Source organism: Neoarius graeffei, chromosome 10 (assembly GCF_027579695.1).
Source record: "Neoarius graeffei isolate fNeoGra1 chromosome 10, fNeoGra1.pri, whole genome shotgun sequence".
Taxonomy (NCBI): domain Eukaryota; kingdom Metazoa; phylum Chordata; class Actinopteri; order Siluriformes; family Ariidae; genus Neoarius; species Neoarius graeffei.
The window spans coordinates 82,756,999-82,782,879 of record NC_083578.1 but is presented as its reverse complement, the minus strand read 5'-3'; the positions used below and the strand labels follow the sequence as shown (position 1 = coordinate 82,782,879).

General features: G+C 43.4%; 1 protein-coding gene across 3 annotated transcripts in view; it reads left to right on the top strand.

Annotated features, from left to right (window-relative positions):
- otud5a (OTU deubiquitinase 5a) overlaps window positions 1-25,881 on the top strand; it is a 102,069-nt gene that overhangs the window by 17,587 nt on the left and 58,601 nt on the right. For 2 of the 3 annotated variants that reach the window (XM_060932415.1, XM_060932413.1), the window contains exon 2: window positions 1,691-1,784. In XM_060932415.1, coding sequence (XP_060788398.1) covers window positions 1,691-1,784 — 94 coding nt within the window. The remainder of the gene's footprint in view (window positions 1-1,690; window positions 1,785-25,881) is intronic. The other variant, XM_060932414.1, reaches the window with a different exon arrangement.

Below are 25,881 nucleotides of genomic sequence, written 5' to 3'. Positions count from 1 at the left end.
ATATATAAATATAGAATCTCGGCATAAACTCACTGGAGGCAGCCATGTTTGTTGTTTACATCAGCGCAACCTTGCGAGGCTTGATCATGATGCGTAGATCTACACACGCACACAAATGCTCGCGGAGCCACAGCTGTGACTCGAGTCAGATAGCCGTACAGCTTGAAATTGTGATTTCAGTTCATGGTATATCCAGGATATGCCATGACTTACTTTTTTTTTTTTTTTTGGACATCATGCAAGCTGTTCTTGGCCAATCCCTGCCTGGGACTTTTTTTTTTTGGATGAGGGACATGTTCATCTCATCAGGATGAGTGGAAATCATTCAGATGTCAGAAAGTTCTTGGAGAGCTCGTGTCTCTCAGACCAGCGCAGGAAAGCAAAGCAAACAATCAGACTTTCTGTTCATTTTGTATTTGTAAAGTGTTGGATTTAACGCTTCATTGCTCAACTGTTTCATCTTTTTGACTCGGCCTCGGTCAGAATGTTACTCGTGTAACCTGTGGAAGGGGGCGGAACTTAGCGTGTCAGGTAACACTGGAGAGTTCACCACACCTGAACCAATGTCCATCATCTCCCCTGTGGGGTGTGGGGGTTTTTTTGTTTAAAGAATGTTCCAAGTGACGTGTAGGAAGTCAGCATTTTAACAGCACGTAAAGACACGCCTTATACAGTCATTTAAATATCTACCTGTTGGTATTTGTGCCCCGCCCCTCACCTCTACCCTCCTGCATTTCTTTCATCCTGCAGTTTTACCTCCTCTGCTTTAGATAGTGCTGGACTGAATAACTGCTGATCCCACTGTAGTGCACTAGAGGGCGCTAAACACTCAGTTTACTCTCTACTGGGTGAATAAACTTTGAGAGATGTTTTATAACATCTGCTTATTAATAAGTGACTTTTCTGTACAGATGTTTCTATATGCACCCTGGACAAAGCAAAAAATCTTTTTTTTTTTTTTTTAAATTTAGCAGGGAATAAAGTTAACACACCCCAGAACAGAGAGAAAATCATTTTCCATAAGGTTCTCGACGGACATGTAATATATATATTTTTTTATTTTTCTTTCTCTCTCTCTGTCTGTGTCTCTCTCTCTCTCTCTCTCTCTCTCTCTCACTAACTCGCTCTGTCTTTGTCTGTCTCTTGCTCCCTTCTCCATCTCTTTCTCTCTCTGTCCCTCTCTCTCCATCTCTGTCTTTCTGTCTCTCACTAACTCACTGTGTTTCTGTCTGTCTGTCTCCCCCTTCTCTCTTGCTCCCCTCTCCATCTCAATCTCTCTCTGTTCCTCTCTATGTCCGTCTGTCTATCTCTGTCCCTCTTTCTATCTGTCTCCCTCTCTCACTAACTCACTAATTGTCTGTCTCTCTCCCCCTTCTCTTTTGCTCCCCTCTCAATCTCTGTCTGTCTGTCTCTCTGTCCCTCTCGCTGTCTCTCTCTCTCTCTCTCTCTCTGTCCCTGTCTCTCTCCCTCTGTCTGTCTGTTTCTCTCTCACTAACTCACTCTGTCTGTTTCTCTCCCCTTTTCTCTTGCTCCTTTCTCTATCTCTTCCTCTCTCTCTCACTAACTCACTGTCTGTTTCTCTCCCCCTTCTTTCTTGCTCCTTTCTCCATCTCTCTTTCTCTCTGTCTGTCCATCTCTCTCTCTCTCTCTCTCTCTCTCTCTCTCTCTCTCTCTCTCTCTCTCTCTGCAGCAGGAGCACTGGTTTGAGAAAGCACTTCGGGAAAAGAAAGGATTTGTGATCAAAAAAATGAAGGAAGACGGTGCGTGCCTCTTCAGAGCTGTCGGTATGTCACTCTTCTCTAACCTGTTTATCCTGCGAGAGTAACCCTTCACTACCTGCACCGCTCTTCACTTTCTCTTCACCTCCGTCTCTATTTAATGAATTAACTGAAAGAAAGCTCTCCAGCTCAAAGCTTCTTCATTTCTCTTTACTTAGTTGAGGGTTCTTGATGTAATATGGGTTACTGCAGGTGTTGAATTGAGCTATTTTACTGTATTTTTATTATTTACTGTTTGATCTCAAACGCATTAAGGCGGCAATAAACTCGTCCACTAATTAACTTTTGACGAGGCACAGCTGTTAATTGAAAAGCATTCCAGGTGACGACCTCATGAAGATATTAAGATAATGCCAATAGTGTACAAAGCGTCGTCAAGGTCCGGCACAAACTACTGAAAAAGTTAATGCAGACACCTTTGTTTTAGCCAGCATTAACTTTTTCAGCAGTTTGTGCTGGACCACTTTTGTTCAGTACTAACCACTGCATACCGGGAACATCCCATAAGATGTGCCATTTTGGAGATGATCAGACCCAGACATCACTATTTGGTGCTTGTCAAAGCCACTCACTTATGCTTGCACATTTTTCCTGCTTCCAACACATCAACTTCAAGAACGGGCTGTTCTCTTCTCTTTCTGCTGCATATATCCCACCCACTGACCGGCGCCACTGTAATGACTTAATGTTATTCACTTCTTCACCAGTCAGTGGTTTTAATGTTATGCCTGATTTTATATTATTCAAAGGAGAACTGAAGACAAATTTTATCATCAAAATTCTTTTTCTCGTTTTATTAAATATCGGAATGCATTTTCGATCGCTATTTTGTCGCTGCTATAGCAAGTTATGAGTGTTTGAAATACGCTCTGTAATATATCAGTCCATATGTCAAAGCAATGGCCGTAAACGAGATTCGTCGAGACCTGTGCGAGACATCGTAGGACGGAAGTAAAACGTACAGCGGAAATCAAAGCGACCGACATCTGCAAACGCTGTCAAGACGCGCGCGCCCTCTTTCGAATGCCGACGTGATCGAGTCGGAAGTTTTGTTTGTTTCGATAGCGATCAGGAAAGTTTGAAAAAAGTCGGCAGTAATCGTCATTTAAGCTCGTTTTTGTGCAATACTTCGTTTGGAAAACAGCTTTCAAAATGGCGGCGTCGACACTTGACGTTTCGAAGTCTCGCACAAGTCTCGTGAAGATCGCGCGGATAAGCGATGCCTGCCGTGGATCAAACGAGCTAAATTCAACACGGCTATAAACCGAACAGGCCGATAAGTACAATATTTAATTGCAGTTAGTTGGCAATACGAGGTGACTAAAACCGAAAACGTAACTGAATAAAATGTTAAGAAATAAAGCAAGTTTAAAAATGACTTCAGTTCCCCTTTAACACTTTTGATGTCTTCAATATTATTCTATGGACCCTTTTCACGTGACGTCACGACAAACGCGGCCGCCATTTTGGACATGTACTACCAGTAGTTTACCACAGCCAGCATTGAGGAACGGCAGCAAAGAAAGTGTTTATTTTCAGCAAGACTTCCATCATGCCACTATGTTGTTGTGCACCTGGATGTAGTAACCATCAACACACAAGGCAAGGGTTATCATTTTATCGGATCCCGGTAGATGCTGACCGACGGAGAAGACGGATAGCGGCATACCAACGCTTGTGTAGTGACCACTTTGTTGGAGGTAAGACGAATAAAATTAGCCAGAAAAGGCATTACATTGCTGTTAACATTCCATTCTAGTTTACTGTAATTATGATCTGGCAGCTATTTACACCGGATCCAGTGTAAATAGCTGCCGGAGCCAACGTCCGAGGTTCTGGAGCGCGCTCGCTCGCGGCCGGCCGGACGTTGGCTCCGGCAGCTATTTACACTGGATCCGGTGTAAATAGCTGCCAGATCATAATTACAGTAAACTAGTAAATACAGTTTTCTGCATCTCGCTCCTTTTTCTTTTATGTTTGTCGCCTTCCTCGCATTCAAACCGATTCGAGCTGAAGTCCACTACATGTCCAAAATGGCGGTCGAGTTTACGAAGGTCACGTGACTGAAAAGGGTCTATAATGTAGAAAATGGTCAAAATACAGAAAACCCCACGAATGAGTCAGGGTGTATAAACTTTTTTTCTTTTTTTTTTTGGGTCTGGTACTGTAAATGTTCCAGAACGTCAGTGTACTTTATCATGAAGGAACATCACTCCTGGATGAGGATGATGGTTAAAGTGCATATCACGGGTAAATTCAGGAGCAAGATCAATGTAATTCTCCTATTTTAGATTAAACTTTGGTCAAATATCTGTCTCATTCTGCATTTTGTGCCATTTTTTTACCTTGCGCAATACCAGAAAAAATTCAGTTGAAATCAAGCCATTTGAGGCAAATTGGTCCGGCTCTGAAAAAAACTTGGCGTTTGGATTTCCCGGCAAACATTTGATTTTCATGATGTCATCTGCAGGACAAAAAAAGCAAAGGGGGGTCCCATATACGATTCGTACATTGGGGGAGTGCCTGTTAGAGAGCGCACTTGTCCTGGGCCATCGGCATAGTGAGGTAGGGTGGCCAGTTCCTTTCCTCGCCGCCTTTAACTTCCCCAGTGTTTCCACCAGGTCCCCATTCACTGCTGGGTGGACAGGGAGCGAGCCCCAGATCCCCGTCAAGCCGAGGCTCGAACAAGGGACCGTTCGCTTAGCGGTCAAGCGCTCTAACCACTTGGCCACCTGCGCTCCCATCTGCAGGACGCCTCCCTCTGAATCCTACGTCAGCGCTGGTTTGTCTATGAGAAAACGACCCGGTGGTTTTCTGCAAATTTCTTCAACGTTATCACGTAATTATAGCGGTTAGCACTGTCGCCTCACAGCAAGAAGGTCCGGGTTCGAGCCCCGTGGCCGGCGAGGGTCTTTCTGTGCGGAGTTTGCATGTTCTCCCCGTGTCCGCGTGGGTTTCCTCTGGGTGCTCCGGTTTCCCCCACAGTCCAAAGACATGCAGGTTAGGTTAACTGGTGACTCTAAATTGAGCGTAGGTGTGAATGTGAGTGTGAATGGTTGTCTGTGTCTATGTGTCAGCCCTGTGATGACCTGGCGACTTGTCCAGGGTGTACCCTGCCTTTCGCCCGTAGTCAGCTGGGATAGGCTCCAGCTTGTAGAACAGGATAAAGCGGCTAGAGATAACGAGATGAGATGAGTTATCACGTAATTATTAAAATGGTTAACAGATGTATCGTAGGAGGGTGTAGCAACACCAATCTTGATGGGATTAGTACTCATCATTTCCCAAAAGACCGGACAATGAGAGAGAAATGGGAGCGCTTGGTCTCGCGCAGCCTGCTGGCACTTCCACAGGTGACGTCACGAATCTGGCTCCAGACTCCCTTGGGATTTTTCCAGACGTGTTTTTATTTATTTATTTATTTATTTATTTATTTATTTTTTCTGCTGTAGACAGATGGCAGAAAATTGGTGCAAAATTACCCTTCTGGATGAGTGTGTAAAGGGACGTAAAAAAAAAAAAAACTAAATTGGTCCAGAATATGCACTTTAAATTCCTTGCATACTATAGATGCTGCATTACCGCTGGTAAACACCTGATGGCGCTCATGTGCAGGGAAACTTGGAGTCACTTTCACATGAATCCTGCTGTAATCCTGTGAGCGATACAAATCCAGGTAGTGTTAATTAAAAGTACACTCCACTCCATCAGCCCAGGAGAAAACCAAACGGATTAATTGACGTAAATGAAATCTATCTTGTCGAAGTCGAGTAAATGACGACGGTCGGATTTCCTACTTGAGCACTTCGGCGTGATGTAATGAAGCATCACTTACCGACTTAGTAAGAGGTTTTTCCCCCCAGCCTTGTTTTCCTTATTAATCTACACACTTGGTAAAAAAACATCAGTCCTGAAGAGCTCGTGTTTCAGATATGAGTGGTATGATGATAAATTTCTCACACGGGGGATTTTTTTTCTTTTCTTGTTTGTGAAACTCACTACTACACACTTTCTGTTTTAGCCAGAAAGTTTCCTCCCAGCTGTCCATCTGTGTCATGGAGAACGAAGAGTTTTAATCTTTTTTTTTTTTCTGCATTTCCCTCATCCCTCCTCTTTCCCTTCCTTTAGAAACAGTGCAAAAGTATGTATACCCTTGGGCCAAAGAACTGTGTTGTGTTTGTAAGGAACAGAACATTTTAACGTGTTGGATTTCGTAGGTGTTTATAGCACAAATGGTAAGAAAGAAATAAAACATGACTCCATGGTATTGTAGAGAAAAAACCTGAGGGTTTTTTTTTTGTTTTTTTTACAGAAATTTCCAATCCATGAATGATCTGTTGAATATTTATCCCTTTATAGTTACATAATGTTGTGAAATGTCCATGATGCAAGTTAGTTCCTGCAAAGGTGTTCACTCACCAAGCTCATGCTTTCACTCTCTTCAACTTAATATGAGAGAGAAATAAATAACACCAGAGGTTGTCACGTTGCGAACTCCTTCTGTCCTGAAGACTTTAACATGGTGGAAAACATCCTGGTATTTACAAACCATAGACACTGGAGACTCGACCGACAATCCTACGTTTGCTTTTGTTTTTCGATCCAGATGTTCGTTTTCATGTGTGTGTATGATTGATTGTTACTATTGAAACACCTTCTGACCAATCAGATTTCAGGTAGCCTTGAAGAATGACTTTTTTTTTTTTTAAAGACTTTACATTACAGGCATTTAGCAGACGCTCTTCTCCAGAGCGACGTACAACACACCCAGAGCAGCCTGGGGAGCAGTAGGGGGTTAGGTGCCTCACTCCAGAGCACTTCAGCCATTCCTGCTGGTCCAGGGAATCAAACCAGCGACGTTATGATTAGGCCATGGCTTTCTCTATAATATAAAATAATATAAGGTAATAATATTTAAGTTATTCCATGAAATCGAGTCGTGCATGAGCTGATAGCCGACGAGGCACGTAATGCCGAGTAGGGCTCGACCGATATGTGTGGGGTTTTTTTTTTGTTTTTTTTTTTCAGGGCTGATACCGATTATTATGGAATTGGGATGCCGATAACCGATAAATGTAAACGTTATAATTCACATGAAATTAAACATAGCACACACGGACACAGACCTTCATATCCATGAAATGTATGTTTAATTGTAAAATTGAACATGAAATTTTGTGCAGGGAGATGCCAGCAGCATTTGTACAATAAAGTCAAACATTAGTTAGAATAAAATGAGAAATAAAATAATAATAAAATAAATATTCACCAATAAAATAAATCACTCCCTACTATATTACAGCTCACCATTTTCAGTGGAAAATAAATGAAAATACACTCTGGGTTCTTTTACACTAAGAACTAAGTAAGACTTACCAACTTCAAGTAGTTTTTAAATAACAAATCAAGTGTAGGGAGCTGCCTGCAGCATTTTTTAAAAAGTAAAATCAAACATAAAGTCGGCTATCACTCCCTATTATGTAACAACTTAACAAGTAACCATCTACATTCTAATGCTTTTAATGCCCAAGCCTGATATTCCCAATTTAGGAGGATTATATTGTAGGGAAGGAAGCATTACATGTGGTTTCAGCGAGACTAGTTGGTTGTAGGCTAATTCAAGTGCTTCCTTCCGTAAGCTAAGTTTGCCTGGCTACACAGATGCAAATGGACAATTTTAACGAGTAGTAGACGAAGAATGTAAACATATAATGATGTTGTGCTTTTGCAACTTGTGTGTTTGTGACTTATTGCGGCAAAAGCAGCGTGTCCTTACCTTGAAGTGGGATCTGCTTCTGCCCGAGTGCCCGTACGGCCGCCTTGAAACAGTTCACAGCGTTTAGCTACACGTGTCAATTGGCTATATTTCTTGTGCCAAACGAATCAGGTGTTGTGGTGGGCGGGACCGTGTTCTTGAACTCGGAGAGGCGAGTGCAGGAAAGGACGTGCAGTGACAGTCACGTTAGGAACGAAATGGCTGCAAAAAGGCATGTTATCGGCATATCGGTGGAAATTATGGCCGATACCGATAACCCTAAAAATGCAGAATATCGGCCCGATATATCGGCCAGGCCGATTATCGGTCGACCCCTAATGCCGAGTTGACTATAAGCCATGTACGACGAGACTGAGTGGAATAACTGTTTTATTCTATCCACATTCACTGGATTTTGAGAAACGGAGCACTTTTTTTTTTTTTGCAAATTCGACCAATAAAAACTTTTATACAAAACGTCCGACAAAATAATCTGTGGTTGGTAGAAGAGAGCAACTGGACTTGCTTGAAAAGTCTTGAAGACGTTTCGCCTCTCGTCCGAAAGGCATCATCAGTTCTGTCTGTCTAATAGGGAGTATCAAGTATTTATCCTCTCATGGATCATAATAGAATCCAAATCAGAATGCTGATGGCTGCATTGAAGGTGGCTGATAGATGTCATAGACACCCACCTCTGTTCAGTGATGGTCGTTCCAGGCTGACAAAATTGAACGATCCTCTCTGGCTAAGATGTCTGCCAGTTTTCTGGAAGTCCTCTCATACTCCCGCACTAGTCGAAGGGTACTCATCCCAAAGTGTGTAGAAACATATCTGTGAAGATACTCAGTCGTCCAGGTACATAGTAATCTGTGGTTGGTAGAAGAGAGCAACTGGACTTGCTTGAAAAGTCTTGAAGACGTTTCGCCTCTCGTCCGAAAGGCATCATCAGTTCTGTCTGTCTAATAGGGAGTATCAAGTATTTATCCTCTCATGGATCATAATATCCTCTCATGGATCATGATTTGGATTCTATTATGATCCATGAGAGGATAAATACTTGATACTCCCTATTAGACAGACAGAACTGATGATGCCTTTCGGACGAGAGGCGAAACGTCTTCAAGACTTTTCAAGCAAGTCCAGTTGCTCTCTTCTACCAACCACAGATTACTATGTACCTGGACGACTGAGTATCTTCACAGATACGTCCGACAAAATAATTTCCGCTTAGAATGTAAGCGAAATGACAGGAGCAACTTGTGAAAAGTGTGAGAATTCTTGAAAGATAAAAAATGTTCTTACCATCAAATACTTTTTATTCCGTATTTTGTTACTTTTATCCCCCGCTGGACAAAAGGCCCGAAGGGGGATTGTCATGGCGATGTCTGTCCCGGGAAGGGTACTCACATTCTGAAGTCAACTCCTCTCACAATTAGTGGAGGAATTTCACCAAACTTGGCAAAAGGCTTTGTTATATGACTGTTATACGCATATTGAAATTTCATTTAATTTGGGCAAATTTTACCAGAGTTATGCCCTTGATTATTAACCAACTTGTACTTTGGCAATTTCATCAAAGTGTGCTTGCTTTCTGAAATCAACTTCCCTCACAATTATTTTTATTTTTTTTTTAAATCCCTTGCTGGCCGAAAGGCCCGAAGGGGGATTATGTCGTGGCGATTTCCGTCCGTCCTGGGAAGGGTGCTCATCTTCTGATATGAACTCCTCTCTCTTAATTTTTGGAGGAATTTCACAAAACTTGATAAGAGGCTTTGTTATCTGTCAGTAATACGCATATTGTAATAGTGTTCAATTCAGTTGCATTTTACCAGAGTTATGGTCTCGTTGTGCTCTCCGAGCACTCTTGTTGGGTTTTGTTTTCGGTAGAGTTTTTATATTGTCCTTGGTTGCTTCAGCAACACGCGCCTCCTTTTTTTTTTTTTCTTTTTTTTCTTTCTTCTACACAAGGTATACGAGTTGATATCCTAGTAATAGATTAGCCAATCGGAGCACACGATTGCTCATATCTAGTGAATGTGGATAGCAGGCTTTCGTCTAAACGGGGGAACAGGGGCGCTGCGCCCTCTTACTCTCGGCGTGCGCCCCCTTACCGACTCCGTGAAAACATCCCAGCAACACTACGTGACAATGTGTCTGATCATCAAATACGTTATAATTGCTCCAAAAATATTCCAATCATAGTAGATACACCGCCAGACGGTGCAAAAACAATCCGAATTGGCGTTTTCCAGACTGAGGCGCCATGTTTAGTTGTTACTTGTCGCGGCTGCTCTCGCGAGATTTGACATGGGTTACATACAAGGTCAGCTGACTTGTAGAGCGAGATTTCTCGAGACTGAATGACCTTTCACCCACCGGCGCGGGAGCTTTTGACAGAAGTAGCTCGCGAGGAGTTTTTGTTGACACTTGGGCATTTAAAGATGTCATCCCACGGCACGAAACGGAAGAAAGCCAAAGACTGTCCAGGGCAGAAGAAGATTACTACTTTCTTTTTCAATGTTGACAGACAATTTGTTACAATTTCCCTCTCAGATAGCCTCAGAATGTCCCATTGGAGCATTTTTCAAAGGCTTTGCATGGCGGGGGGGGGGGACAACCGGCACCATTCCCCCCGCCGCTTCGCTCCCTCGCCATGGTGAGCGCCCTCATACTAAATTTTTCTAGAAAAAACCCTGGGATAGAATAAGTATTTATTTATATAGTGCAAATTCAACTGTACAGTTTTCAGAAGTGCTTGACAACTAAAACAACTTATTAATTGTAGTTAATAATAATGTTTGAATATACGTATGTTTAAAAAAAAAATTACAGAAAAGAGTTAATTCGTCCAACTGCTTGCTGGAAGATGGCAGCGAGTTCCATAGTTTTGGTGTAGCAGCCGTAAAGGCTCGGTCACTAAGAGGAGGTGGCGTTCTAAAGTCTGGCGCTGACAGGAGGAACTTTATTATTGACTAATCTAAGACTATAAACGGAGTTCGACTTGAAAGTTAGAAAGCTAGATACTCTGGGGCCGTGTTATGAATGCACTTAGTGATGATGCTAATGTTAACCGGAAGCCAATGCAAATCCTAAAGAAGTGGCCTTATTTGGTAAAACCACTGCTCTCTGGTCTAAACTATCGCTAATCAAAATGACCTCAGTTCACAAGTTTGCGTCTCCCTTTCTGATATCAGTATAACTTTCTGAAATGCTTTTGTAGATGAATTTGTAAAGCAGGGGATGCTAACTTTTTCACTCGGTTATATACGTGTGTATGTGTGTCTTGCCTCCCCGTTCTTGAACACTTGTTCTGTTGCACTACTTCTGATTGACCTCATCCCCTTCCTGCCTCTTTTAGCTGAACTTAATGGGCTACGTGTCAGCGTTCTGTTCGCTGCTCAAGTCCCCGGCAGGGAGAGCAGCGTCTCATTCCTGCACCGCAGGTGTCCGTTAGGTCAGACTCTGTCCGAGCTCCTGCTTTTCTTCATCAGCTAGTTCTTATTGATGCACGCAGAGTGTAAAAACAGACATTTTTATATTCCTTATTACTAACAGCAGTGTGTATGAGGGTCTGACTTACCGGCATTACTCACCACAGGCCCTGCGGTTGTGTGTGTGGTGGCGGGGCAGGGGGGAGTCCTGACTCTTTTCTCAGAATGATAACTGTGCGGTTTTTTTTTTTTTTAATCTCAACTTTTAAATGCGTATTCATAATTATCAGAAATTCAGTGTCAAGCTGCATCCAGAGCAAATATGGACATGTATACTTTCAAGAAGTAAAATTAAACCTGGTTGAATTTTCAGTCTTGCATTACTGTGCAAAAGTCATGGCACGTGTATATTCCGTACAAACTGTTATAGATTTCTATTTTATGACTTCGACATTATCAAGTCAGTCCAAAAACATTTTAGAGTTCCAAACGTTTTGGTTTTTTGTTTGTTTGTTTGTTTGTTTGTTTGTTCCCTCCCCAGCACAAAATTAAATGTTATAGGAAAAAAAAGTTTGTATCTGTGCAGCATATTACATAAGAGAGCACTTTTCAGATTACAAAAGAAAACATAATGAAGGCCACTGGGTTTTGATGCAGAATGAAGAAGCAAGTGTGACAGTGTCCAGAAGAACTGTGGCTGGCTCTGGAAGATGCTCAGGAAAACCTACAGCTCATCTCCTTGTAAAACTGCACTCACTGGACCTGAGACGCCTTTTTTTTTAATAAAGCAAAGGGTTGTCTCGCACCAAATGTTTACGGTTTCATTTATTATGGCTTGCTGTTTAGTTTTTTATCCCCTGTTTTTGGAGGACTTCCGTGAAACTTGGCAGGATTCTTTTGCCGCTTTTCCACTACCAACGCGGCTGAGTCGGGCTGAGCCGTGCCGTGCTGAGTCGAGCTGAGCGGGGCTGTTGGAGTTGCATTTCGAGTACAACCGCGCTGAACCGTGCTGGCTGGAAGTGGGTGGACACATTGGGTGGAGTTAGCGAAAGTGGGTGGACGTCACGTGATGTCGTTAGGCGGCGCAAACAGTGACATCAGTGACCTTTTAAGCGGTAGTCTCACGACCTGGATAGTAAACAATAAACATGGAGGACATGGAGTCGTTAGTGTTGCTGGTCTTGGTGCTGTGGCTTGTTGTCACCGACAACGCCAACAGCTACTGGCAAGAGCGTATAGATGAGGCGAGGCGCATAAGGCTTCATAATTCTCCTTCTTCCGGGTTTACGGTGTTTACAGATCCCAGCGTGCTCGCGGGGCGTGTGTGGGCATGTGAGGACACTCCTCCTCACCATTCAGTGCACAGGGGAGTGTCTGCTCACGCCCCTAGCCTCACTCAGCTCGGTTTGGCTCGCTTCAGCCCTACTCCAAAACCGTGCAAGTTTTGGGGGCTGAGCAGGGCTGAAGCGAGCTGAGTCATGCTGTTCTTCGGTAGTCGAAACGCGAGCCGTGTCGAGCTGAAGCGAGCTGAAAAAGGGTAGTGGAAAAGGGCCATATGTTGTATGTCGGTAATACACACAGTGCAATTTCATTCAGTTCGGTCACATTTTACCAGAGTTACAGCCCTTGATTACCAAAATTATACTTTCACAATTTCATGTGTGGTTTTTTTTTTTTTTTTTTCCCTTCTGAAATCAACTCCTCTCACGATTTTTGGAGGAATTTCACGAAACTTGGCAGGATTCTTTGTTATATGTCGGTAGTATGTATATTGTAACTTTGTTCAATTCAGTCACATTTTACCAGAGTTACAACTCTTGATTAACAACCTTGTACTTTGACAGTTTCATGAAGGTGTTTGCGCCTTCGGACATCAGCTCCTCTCACAATTTTTTGAGGAGTTTCTCAAAGCTTGGCGAAAGGCCTTGTTATATGACGGTAATACACATATTGTGATTTAATTTCATTTGTGAAAATTTTCCCATAGTTTTGACCCTTGATTAAATAATTTTGACAATTTCATGAGGGTGTACGTTCTTCTGGAACCAACCCCTCTCACCATTAGTGGAGGAATTTCACCAAACTTGGCAAAAGGCTTTGTTATATGACAGTTATATGCAGATTGAAATTTCGTTTAATTTGGGCAAATTTTACCAGAGTTACGCTACCGTTCAAAAGTTTGGGGTCACCCAGACAATTTTGTGTTTTCCATGAAAAGTCACACTTTTATTTCCCACCATAAGTTGTAAAATGAATAGAAAATATAGTCCAGACATTTTTCTGGCCATTTTGAGCGTTTAATCGACCCCACAAATGTGATGCTCCAGAAACTCAATCTGCTCAAAGGAAGGTCAGTTTTATAGCTTCTCTAAAGAGCTCAACTGTTTTCAGCTGTGCTAACATGATTGTGCAAGGGTTTTCTAATCATCCATTAGCCTTCTGAGGCAATGAGCAAACACATTGTACCATTAGAACACTGGAGTGAGAGTTGCTGGAAATGGGCCTCTATACACCTATGGAGATATTGCACCAAAAACCAGCTAGAATAGTCATTTACCACATTAGCAATGTATAGAGTGGATTTCTGATTAGTTTAAAGTGATCTTCATTGAAAAGAACAGTGCTTTTCTTTCAAAAATAAGGACATTTCAAAGTGACCCCAAACTTTAGAACGGTAGTGTATGCATTTGATTATTAACCAACTTGTACTTTGGCAATTTCATCAAGGTGTGTTTGCTTTCTGAAATCTGCTTTCTGAAATCAGCTTCCCTCACAATTTTTATCCCCCGCTGGCTGAAAGGCCCGAAGGGGGATTATGTCCGTGGCGATTTCCGTCCGGCTGTCCCGGTAAGGGTGCTCACCTTCTGAAATCAACTCCTCTCACAGTTTTTGGAGGAATTTCATGAAACTTGGCAGGATTCTTTGTTATATGTCAGTAATATGCATCCTGCAATTTCGTTCAATTCAGTCGCATTTTACCAGAGTTATGGCATCATTGCCAGCGGGGGATATTGTGCTCTCGGAGCACTCTTGTTTCAACATTAAAAACATTTTTCATTTCATTATTTTTTTAAGCCTTTTTTTTTTTTTTTTAATCTACAGCATTTCTTTATATGTGCTTAAGACTTTTGCACAGTATTGTATGTGTGTATAAATATAATGTATAATGGTTGTGTATGGGTGTGTCGTCCCCCCCCCCCCCCCCCCTTCAAGCAAGCCTTAACCTTAAAATCCCGTCTCGTGTAGTGTAATCATAACAACGTGTCCTAGCTAGTATCGGTTATTTATCTAGCTGAATTTGCTTTCTTGATTAGATTTATCAGTAATGCCGAGTAAATAAATACTGGCGTAACCATGATGATGAAGGGGTTGTTTGTCTTTGCCGTAGCTTTGAAGGCAATCAGAAGACTTTAACAATCAAGAGACAAGGTTATGACTCGGCTTGGGAACCGAAACTCGATACCAAATTAGAAAAAATTTGAATTTCAGTTCTGCTTATGGGTTCTTAAACGCAATAACTCCCTCTTTATTAACACAAACAAAGGCTGTATATCTGTAAAGACAGGCCCGTCTATGTGATTACATCACATATTAACGCAAGAACGTGCCCAGTTGTTGAGATATGAGCTAGCATGCGTGGCTAATGTTCCGGCAGTATGAAAGGTGGGCTGTGATGAACAGTCAAGTTATGTTTGGTTATCGAAACGTTTGATTTTAACCTCCGGTAAAATTCAAATGATTTCCAACACCTAGCTATGAATTGTTTGTATTGAAATAGTGCAAGTCTTCAATGGCACGGTTTACGTTCAGCTGCACAGCAAGACCACACTGTCTCATATATATATATATATATATATATATATATATATATATATATATATATATATATATATATATATTAGTGCTGTCAAAAATGTCGCGTTATTAACGCGTTAACTTGACTCAATTTTAACGGCGATTAATTTTTTTTTTTATCGCCAGATTAACGCTCTGTGACATGTAGGTTTTTCATAAGCTTTTGAAACTGCCAGGAACTTGAAACAGAGACTTTGCTTAGAAAAACGATAGCAGCCCCGCACAGCCAGAGTCCTCTGCCCTCCCCCGAAGAGCCATGGTGCTCGGCTTAGGTTTCGTTTTCCCTTCGGCCGCTCCAGCTCCACTTTGCAGTGGCTGTGACAAGACGTGTTATGCTCTGCAATAAAAAAAAAAAATAGTTCGAACACTGGTTGTATCAATGCCGATATTTTCGGGGGTCCCTTTTTTCCCTTGGGGGGGGGGGGTGCTTGTCTCAGAGCGCGGATCTCCATCGCGCGCTCACTTCGGATATGCAAATGCTTCCCGTTACAGACGATTGCTATGTCAATAAACATCATTTTGCCAATATTTTAGAGACCCCCCCAACATTTCCCAAATCATGTTTTCAAGGGATCTCATGTCTGTTTCAGGGGATCTCAGATCCCCCGAGTACCCCCATAGTTCGAACGGTGAGCAAGCCCATTCACTTTTTTATGCTGATAAGAGAATTACATGTTTTTTCATGTGACAAAAATGTGCGATTAAATTGCGATTAATCGCGAGTTAACTATGACAGTCGCGACATTAATCGCGATTAAATATTTTAATCGCTTGACAGCACTAATGTATTAGGGCGGCACGGTGGTGTAGTGGTTAGCGCTGTCGCCTCACAGCAAGAAGGTCCTGGGTTCGAGCCCCGGGGCCGGCGAGGGCCTTTCTGTGCGGAGTTTGCATGTTCTCCCCGTGTCCGCGTGGGTTTTCTCCGGGTGCTCGGGTTTCCCCCACAGTCCAAAGACATGCAGGTTAGGTTAACTGGTGACTCTAAATTGAGCGTAGGTGTGAATGTGAGTGTGAATGGTTGTCTGTGTCTATGTGTCAGCCCTGTGATGACCTGGCGACTTGTCCAGGGTGTACCCCGCCTTTCACCCGTAGTCAGCTGGGATAGGCTCCAGCTTGCCTGCGACCCTGTAGAAGGATAAAGCGGCTAGAGATAATGAGATGAGAGATATATTAGTTTTTTGTGAACTTTCCTTGGGGGTTTGTTTCTATTAATCAGTCTTTTCTTACACATACACACACTCCAATGATGAAGCCGACAGTCTGATGCTTTTCCCCAGCTTGCTTGAAGGGGCGTGGCCTGACACGTCACACACTTTGTGTACGTTATGTCATTTACGTTGGGGGAAAAAAAATCGAAAGCTGCCTCCTGAAATGGGCAAAAAGGATCTTTTAATTTGTGGACAGACTTGATATCTATCCATTTATGATTCCTGAGGATATCATCAATCACCTCAAGCCTAAATGTAACCATTTCTTTTGTTTTGTTCCGTCTTGATCTGGATGACCTGCGAATTCATGGCCCTCGGTATTGTGAGCCAATAGAAAGCAAGAGGGCGGGGTTTTGGATTCTGGATAGTTTGATGCTTATCGAGGTGCTTCGTACATCTACGAATAATAAATGGTGCTTTTGTTCTTCCTTTATTTCCTCACGTTTATTATAAGTAGCAGCATGTCTGTTTACATTTACTCGTGTTTTTGTTACATGTAGTGTCTTTGAATTTATTGTAGCTTAAAAGGAACTCTTCAGCTAAACCGAGGGAGCTAGTACGCAGATCCGCTCACATGTTCAAGTCCTTGTTTTTGTGGATTTTTTACGGAAGTTGAGTGTTTATAGTAAAGAAAACACTTCTTGTAGTAGTAATAATTAAAAAAGGGAAAAAAAACAAGCAAGTAAACAATTGGCACGAGAATGTAATCCACTTTTAAAATCCTGATTTTAAGAGCTTGGATGTAGCTTCAAAAAAAAAAAAAAGCAAGCAAATGGATTAAACCTGAGATCAGAGTTCCAGCTCTGTGGAGCGTAGTAACTGACAACGTTCTTGCCAAACTCTGAGATGGAGCAGAGAACAGAACAACACAACAGGTTGTTGGAACGTGACCCACAGCTTCACAGACCAAAAGGAGCCCAGAATTCTGTTCCAGCTTCCACTTAGAATATTTCCAGTGAGCTCTGACTGCGTATAGGTGACCTTTGTTTGTTTATAAAAGCTCACGATTAATAATAATTTGATCACGTTCAGACTGAGCGCCATGACGTGATTTATAAACCGACTTTATCCATCACTAATCAGTTGAGTTTCTAATTCGGCAACATTACCATTCTCTATATTCTGGAGCAGGGTGTGATGTAGAGTGTGAATGTTTTATAGTGGATACTGACAATGTTTTTTATTATTATTATTATAGGGCGGCACGGTGGTGTAGTGGTTAGCGCTGTCGCCTCACAGCAAGAAGGTCCTGGGTTCGAGCCCCGGGGCCGGCGAGGGCCTTTCTGTGCGGAGTTTGCATGTTCTCCCCGTGTCCGCGTGGGTTTCCTCCGGGTGCTCCGGTTTCCCCCACAGTCCAAAGACATGCAGGTTAGGTTAACTGGTGACTCTAAATTGACCGTAGGTGTGAGTGTGAATGGCTGTCTGTGTCTAATGCCGCTTTTCCACTACCAACGCTGCTGAGTCGAGCTGAGCGGGGCTGTTGGAGTTGCATTTCGACTACAACCACGCTGAACCGTGCTGGCTGGAAGTGGGTGGACACATTGGGTGGAGTTAGCGAAAGTGGGTGGACATCACGTGATGTCGTCGTTAGGCGGCGCAAACAGTGACATCAGTGAGCTTTTAAGCGGTAGTCTCACGACCCGGATAGTAAACAATAAACATGGAGGACATGGAGTCGTTAGTGTTGCTGGTCTTGGTGCTGTGGCTCGTTGTCACCGACAACGCCAACAGATACTGGCAAGAGCGTATAGATGATATGAGGCAAGGCGCATAAGGCTTCATAATTTTTCTTCTTCCGGGTTTACGGTGTTTACAGATCCCAGCGTGCTCGCGGGGCGTGTGTGGGTGTGTGAGGACACTCCTCCTCACCGATCAGTGCACAGGGGAGCGTCTCCTCACACCCCTAGCCCCACTCAGCTCGGTTTGGCTCGCTTCAGCCCTACTCCAAAACCGTGCGAGTTTTGGGTGCTGAGTAGAGCTGAAGCGAGCTGAGTCGTGCTGCAATGAGGTAGTCGAAACGTGAGCCGTGTCGGGCTGAAGCGAGCTGAAAAAGGGTAGTGGAAAAGGGCAATATGTGTCAGCCCTGTGATGACCTGGCGACTTGTCCAGGGTGTACCCCGCTTTTCACCCGTAGTCAGCTGGGATAGGCTCCAGCTTGCCTGCGACCCTGTAGAACAGGATAAAGCGGCTACAGATAATGAGATGAGATTATTATTATTATTATTATACTCTCGCGCCGAAGGAAGGAGGGTATACTGGTTTACCTTTGTCTGTCCGTCTGTATTTCCATCCATCCATCCGAAACACCTTTTTTCTCAGCAACCACAAATCATAACCACTTGGTTGGTACCAAACTTCAGCTTGGGGTTCTATAGCGTGTTTACCGGTTTGAGGTCTGTCGCACATCGACTTCCTGTTTACCGACTGAATGCGTTTACGAAACCTATTGGGTGGATTTACAAAATTTTCCCAACACTTTTTTTTTTTTTTTTTTCTCAGCAACTACAAATCACACCTGCTTGATATTTGGTCTCGAGCTTCAGCTTGGGGTTCTATACCGTGTTTACCGTTTTCAGGTCTGTCGCAAGTCCACTTCCTGTTTACCGACTGAATGTATTTACGAAACATATAGGGTGGATTTTGACGCCATTTCAAGAAGCAAAATGCTGTTTCAAAATGACAGTTTAGCAGGATGCTGTTTGAAATCCCTGAGGAGAGACACGGCTCTTTACTTATTTGTTTCAGGTTTAATTATTTGTTGACGTCAACATTCATAATGCGTGTCCTGTTCCTTCGATTGCTCGCGTTCTGATCTAAGCGAGAGCACAGGGGGATACGTAAGTGAGTGGTGTTTATTTTTAATGCTTAAGACATTAATGCAGATAATTCTGCACTTGAGAGCCAAAGCTTGCATAAGATTTAGGACGAAATAAAGAAGTACTATGTAATGTATTAATTAGTATGTAAAGTACTAATGTAATTTTTATATCGAGACATTTGGTGCGTTTGTACGGAGTGACGTTCCTTCAGTGTAAGGCTGGGCAGACACTGTGCGATATTATTATTATTATTATTTTTTATTTTTTATTTTTATTTTTTCCAATCGTGGTATTTAGCTGCTGCTCACACTGTACGAGTGACTCGCAGGGGTAAACAGCACACAGCTTACGATTCCTGTTCTCACACTATACGATCCGATGCTCCGATGCGATCTGACTGCTCACACTGTACTTCCAGATTCTTGTATCCGGAACTGCAACGTAGTGTTGTGACGTTCACGAACGAACCGGTTCTTTTGAACGGCTCCTAGGCATGAACGATGAGAACCGAGTCTCGAGCTGGGGGAGCCGTTCTTTCTGTCGTTCTTTTTCTGTACTGTGTTTCAGATAGTTTATAATGTTGTGTGATATTAATGATAATATTGTGGGAAAACTACTTTGCACGGACATTCATTTAATTTATTCTATCGTCATTTTGTTTGTTCTATTTTTGTGTATTTTATTTATTTATCTGTCTAGTTGTATCTATTTTGTATCTCAGACTTAAATATTTTTGTAAAACAAGTGTTTTTCTATAAAATATTCTTGCGTTCTTGATAACTGTTCTTGAGTTTTGTTTTTTTTTTTTTTTTTTTTTTTTTTTTACAGAAAAGCCGTTCTGCATGGACATTCATTGAAGCCGTCATTGTTTTTTAATGGTTATTTATGAGCGTTTAGGGGTTACAATAATGTAAGTCTAGGTTGCGTTATATAAAAGGTATGTCCAGAAATATTGATGTCACTGTCTAAGCAGAGGGATCTGGCTTCTTTAGACGCTGTCTTCTTAAAACCGAATAAATATTTTAAAAAAAGAGCCAAATGAGCCAGTCTTTTGGACGGCTCTTTTCAAAGAACGGCTCACAAAGATGCGGATCCCATCAAAGAGCCATAAATCCCATCTCTAAACGTGAAGAAGAAAAGGAGACCGGAAGTGCTGCTCAGTGTTTTTTTTTTTTTTCTCTTCCGTATCTGTGTTCGCGCATGTGTAGTGTGACAGGTTGAGGTAAATCGGCTCGTGACACTGCTTCAACAGTGCGATAGCCTCACGATGGGCGACCAGGATTTCAAACATGTTTGATTTTCATCCGATCGATCGGGAGGAGGTCGTGAGGTGTTAATCGCTTGTCATTACCCCATGTATACTACACGATCCGAGACGCACGATTGAGCCAAAAATCGGCCCGATCTCCAAAATAGTCGCACGAGTGAAAATCGGGCCAAAAATCGCACAGTGTATGCCCAGCCTAAGTCAGACCTTTTATTTATAGTAAAAGAGGTTCAAGATTGTGCTTTTTTTTTTTTCCTCTCTCTCTCGCTTTCTGAATGTAAGAGAATTATTATTTATTTATTTTTTACTCCAGCACACCCTATGCATTTAGAACAAGCAGCAGCATTTTTCTTTTCTTCTAAACTGTCTCGGCTTTAACATTCCTGCCGTCCAAATTCTTCTTCTTGTTTGGTTTCTGAATCGAAATCTCAGATTGCGTGGTGGCAGGGCATCGCAACAGCGTCCTTCAGGTTAGGTCTGGATGACATGACCACCTTAGAGTTCATTTCGTCTCATGTGCGTATACGGTGCTGTGCGGAAGTCAGAGGCACATGTAAAGAAATGCCGGAGACCAAGAATGGCTTAAAAATGAGATGAAATGTTTCAACGTCTCATCTCATTATCTGTAGCCGCTTTATCCTTCTACAGGGTCGCAGGCAAGCTGGAGCCTATCCCAGCTGACTACGGGTGAAAGGCGGGGTACACCATGGACAAGTCGCCAGGTCATCACAGGGCTGACACATAGACACAGACAACCATTCACACTCACATTCACACCTACGCTCAATTTAGAGTCACCAGTTAACCTAACCTGCATGTCTTTGGACTGTGGGGGAAACCGGGGCACCCGGAGGAAACCCACGCGGACACGGAGAGAACATGCAAACTCCACACAGAAAGGCCCTTGCCAGCCCCGGGGCTCGAACCCAGGACCTTCTTGCTGTGAGGCGACAGCGCTAACCATTACACCACTGTGCCACCCTGTTTCAACGTTTTATATTTTTTAAAAAATCCTACAAGCAGTAAGCCGTAATAAATGAAACAAAGTCAATGTTCGGTGTCAGACGACCAAAAAAAAAAAAAAAAAAATGGTCGTCTCGGGTCCAGTGAGTGCAGTTTTATAAGGAAATGAGCTGTAGGTTTTACTGAGCATCTTACAGAACCAGCCACAGTTCTTCTGGACACGTTGACTGTCTCACACTCTCGTCGTAATTTGGCACCAAAACCCAGTAGCCTTCGTTATGTTTTCTTTTTTTTTTAATCTGAAAAGTGCTCTTGTGGAATACGCTGCTCAGATGCAATTTAACTCTGAAATGTTTTTGTACCAATTCGATAACGTAGAAGTCAGAGAATGGAAATCTGTGACAGTTTGTATTTGGCGGGAGGAAGAAAAAAATAACGCCGAAGATTTTTCCTCCCCCGACCCGATATACACTAAGTAACTTTAAAAACGCACATTGATAAAACTTGCTGAATTCGTGCTGAGTTTATCTCAAGAAGAAAAGAAATGTATCACAATGGAAAAATAACTTCGTTCCGCCCGAATAAGTTCCAAATCTGTGCTCAAATCAGAATTTAAGGGAGTTGTACTCAATAACGTACAATATGACTCGGGTAGTCAATGACATGGACAGGCTTTAATTTTCAAACAAATTTTGCATACACTGTACACACACAATCTTGCCTATAAATACCCGGGGGAAATGATGGGAAAATTGTCATTATTGAAGATGCCACGCCTAAGCCAAAATCAACGTGAACAGGCCATCGGGATGTTGCGTGCCGGAAGTACACAGACAGAGGTCGCCCGGCACTTCGGTGTTCATCATTCGACCATTTCCCGTTTGAGTCAGTGTTACAGACAGACAGGGAGCACCAGGGATCGTCCACGCCCTGGTCAGCCTCGAGTCACGACGCCAGTTCAGGATCAGCACATCAGGCTAGCTCACCTCCGTGACAGATTCCTAAGGTCTATGCCACGAAGAGTGAACGCCTTGTTGCAAACAAACGGAGGTCATACACGATAGTGAACATGGACCAAGGCCCAATCCCAATTCTAATTTCTACCCCTACCCTTCCCCCTTCCCCTTGGCCCTTCCCCTTGAAACTGAGCTACAAGGGATAGGGCTTGAAATTCAACCCTTACGTATTGGGATAGCCCTTCAACGATCGCATACGTCATCGCGTACCTCCGTCAGCGTTTACGTTAGCAAAACGCGACCAAATGCGTCATTGGCTGCGACCAGCCGCTACAGTCAGAGCCAGAGATCTTTGCTGGCAGGGTGTGATTTGTTAACTAACACCACTGAATGGGATATCTTTGGCGCTTCGTGCACCACATCCGACAGAATGAGGTGTCAGAACACTCATGTAAACAATAAAAGCGAGAATAACAGAACAAAACGTACGCAGTCAAGCAACCGAAAACAATACTCACTCCCAAAGCTTTTTAGCAGCAGCTTGGATTTCAGAAATCGCTGCTCATTCTCAGCTCGAAAGCGAATCAAGCGGCGTGTTTCCTCTGGATAACAACTTAAAACACGTAAATAATGGAGAAAATACATTTATGACAATCTTTCGCCGCGGGAACCGCCATCTTTCTGAAATCCGCATGAAATCTTGCTGAAATCCGCATGGCGTTGTGGGAAATCACTCAAACCCCTTCGTTCGGAGTCAGCTCCAGGAAAATCTCCGTTTGGAGGGGTACAGAAGCCCTACCCCTTCCCCTACCCCTCCGCGTTAACTGGGATTGGGATACCCCTACCCCTTCACGTGAACGCGCAAAATGGAGGGGAAGGGCCAAGGGGTTGGTCCAAGGGGTGAAATGGGATTCGGCCCAACTGTCACTTTTTGAATTTTTTTTTTTAAATTTTTTTATTGTGAATTAATTCTTGAGTTCGACAATAAATGTCCTTTATCGATGTTTCAAGATGTGTGTGCATTACGTACAATATCATAAATTTCAAATATATGCATGGATCTAAAGTGATATATCGTGTTGAATTCCATTGTGCGTTTTTAAAGTCACTTAGTGTAAAAACCTGTTGAGGGGGTGCAAACTTTTGCACTCGACTGCATATAAAGCTCAAATTAGTGCGTCCGTGCAGAATCCTTCCAAGAACCGGCTGGTTTTCTCCATCCCGAGTCGATTACGTCATGCCGTGTGAATGGCCGGCCCCGAGTGCACCAGCGGTTGATTGTGTACTCAGGTATTTGCATGGAGCTTTAAGAGCAAGGTGACATTTGGGTCGCTTGCGTCAGGATGCCTCGACCTAACCTGGCGTACTGGGCAACTCGAACAAATAAAAGGCTTTAACTGTGATCATGAGGCTTCTTTCCCCCTCCAACAGTTGCGGTCGTCATCCTCATAATAACGTTTGTTTAAAGAAGATTGGAAACAATGACGCCGGCCCGTTTTCCATTTTAATGCCGGATCATTCCTTCTCCGACCTTATGTTTCTCAGCAGGGTCGTGGTCGTGGCTAGTCATTTCGTTCTGCGGATTTTTTTTCTTTCTTTTCCCCTCCTTCATCGCACACTCGCACCTTGCCGTGTGTGTGAGAGATAGTGAGAAAGCCGATGTGCGGTTTCAGTTTTACTGTTCCGCTGAAAAGCCCGTTTGCGGTTTCGGTGCTGGTTTATTCGGCTTGAGTGCAGGCTCAGGTGTGAAAAAAAGCATCGTGGAAGTGTTATTTTTTTTTTCCTCTTCTTCTTCCTCCCCCCCCCCCAAAGAAACTGCAAGCTCTATAGGAAATGGGCTGTGTTTACGGAGAAAGGTTGCTCCAAACAGAGTCGACGTCGCTTCCAAATGCTTTCCCAGGCTGTAAATATGAAAGCTCAGGGCACACTATTATGTAAATCAGGTTACTGGTGGAATGTGAACTCGTTTTTCGGAGACGTGGGAAACGGTGTCAGGTGGTGGGGACCAGCCCTTGCTCCCAGCACTCTCGTTTCAGCTGCGCATGGATGGATCTGCTTTCATTCGTTCATTCTTTTTTTTTTTTTTTTCCACCTTTTAATTGAGCTTGGGCTCTGCCAGGGCTGGCTGGTATGAATGTACTAACAGGGCTTTGCTTCTTCCAAATAGAAAACATGAGTATACCGTTTCGTTTCTGGCATCGACGACATCAGATTATTTTCTCTGAACAAAAGTTAAGCGAACTGAAGTCGGATTAGTTTTGTTGAATCAAGCGCAGAAGAGCCAGTGATCATAGTAAAGATATCAGAACGTTGCATTACATAACAGGCGTTTAGCAGACGCTCTTTCCCAGATAGACGTACACCATACCCCGAGCAGCCTGGGGAAGAGCTGGGGGTCAGGTGCCTTGCTCAAGGGCACGTCAGCCATTCCTGCTGGTCCGAGAATCGACCGAGCAACCATTTGGTCCCAAAGCTGCTTCTCTAATCATGAAGCGTACGAAGAAGCGTTTCTCATGAACAGTACGAAGAAGCAAGAAGCATGGCTGAGGCTGATTTCTTTCTAGCTCGGAGTGTAGATTCAAGCCTCCGATGAGTGAGCGAGCGAGTGAGGGTCATGAATCAGGTGATCTGGCGGAACGACACGGCCGCTAGATGTGATTAGCTCATCTGGCCATAAGGTTGAGGAGTTGTTGCCATGGCGTGGCGTCCACAATTCAGTTAAATCGTATCTCCTCCGTCAGTTCTCCACGGACTTCCTTTCCCATTGCTTTGTTTGAAAGAACTCGTCATTCCGCACAAAACTTCTATTCACATGAGCGAAGTTCTTTCTTTTTTCTTTTTCTTTCTTGTCTTTCTTTCTTGTAGTCTGTCCTTCTTGTAGTGTCTGTCTTTCTTTCCGTCCTTCTTGTAGTCTGTGTCTTTCTCTCCGTCCTTCTTGTAGTCTGTGTCTTTCTCTCCGTCCTTCTTGTAGTCTGTCTTTCTCTCCGTCCTTCTTGTAGTCTGTCTCTCTCTCCGTCCTTCTTGTAGTCTGTCTCTCTCTCTCCGTCCTTCTTGTAGTCTGTGTCTCTCTCTCCGTCCTTCTTGTAGTCTGTGTCTCTCTCTCCGTCCTTCTTGTAGTCTGTGTCTTTCTCTCCGTCCTTCTTGTAGTCTGTGTCTTTCTCTCCGTCCTTCTTGTAGTCTGTCTCTCTCTCCGTCCTTCTTGTAGTCTGTGTCTCTCTCTCCGTCCTTCTTGTAGTCTGTGTCTCTCTCTCCGTCCTTCTTGTAGTCTGTGTCTTTCTCTCCGTCCTTCTTGTAGTCTGTGTCTTTCTCTCCGTCCTTCTTGTAGTCTGTGTCTTTCTCTCCGTCCTTCTTGTAGTCTGTCTTTCTCTCCGTCCTTCTTGTAGTCTGTGTCTTTCTCTCCGTCCTTCTTGTAGCCTCTGTGTCTTTCTCTCTGTCCTTCTTGTAGCCTCTTTCTCTCCGTCCTTCTTGGAGCCTCTTTCTCTCCGTCCTTCTTGGAGCCTCTTTCTCTCCGTCCTTCTTGGAGCCTCTGTCTCTCCGTCCTTCTTGGAGCCTCTGTCTCTCCGTCCTTCTTGGAGCGTCTCGGTCTCTCCGTCCTTCTTGGAGCGTCTCGGTCTCTCCGTCCTTCTTGGAGCGTCTCGGTCTCTCCGTCCTTCTTGGAGCCTCTCGGTCTCTCCGTCCTTCTTGGAGCCTCTCGGTCTCTCCGTCCTTCTTGGAGCCTCTCGGTCTCTCCGTCCTTCTTGGAGCCTCTCGGTCTCTCTTTCCTTCCCCAGATTAAATCAGGAGTGTTTTTACACTCCGCGGACCTGACCCTCAACGCTACCGGTTTATAGTTGAGTTATTGATAGTCAC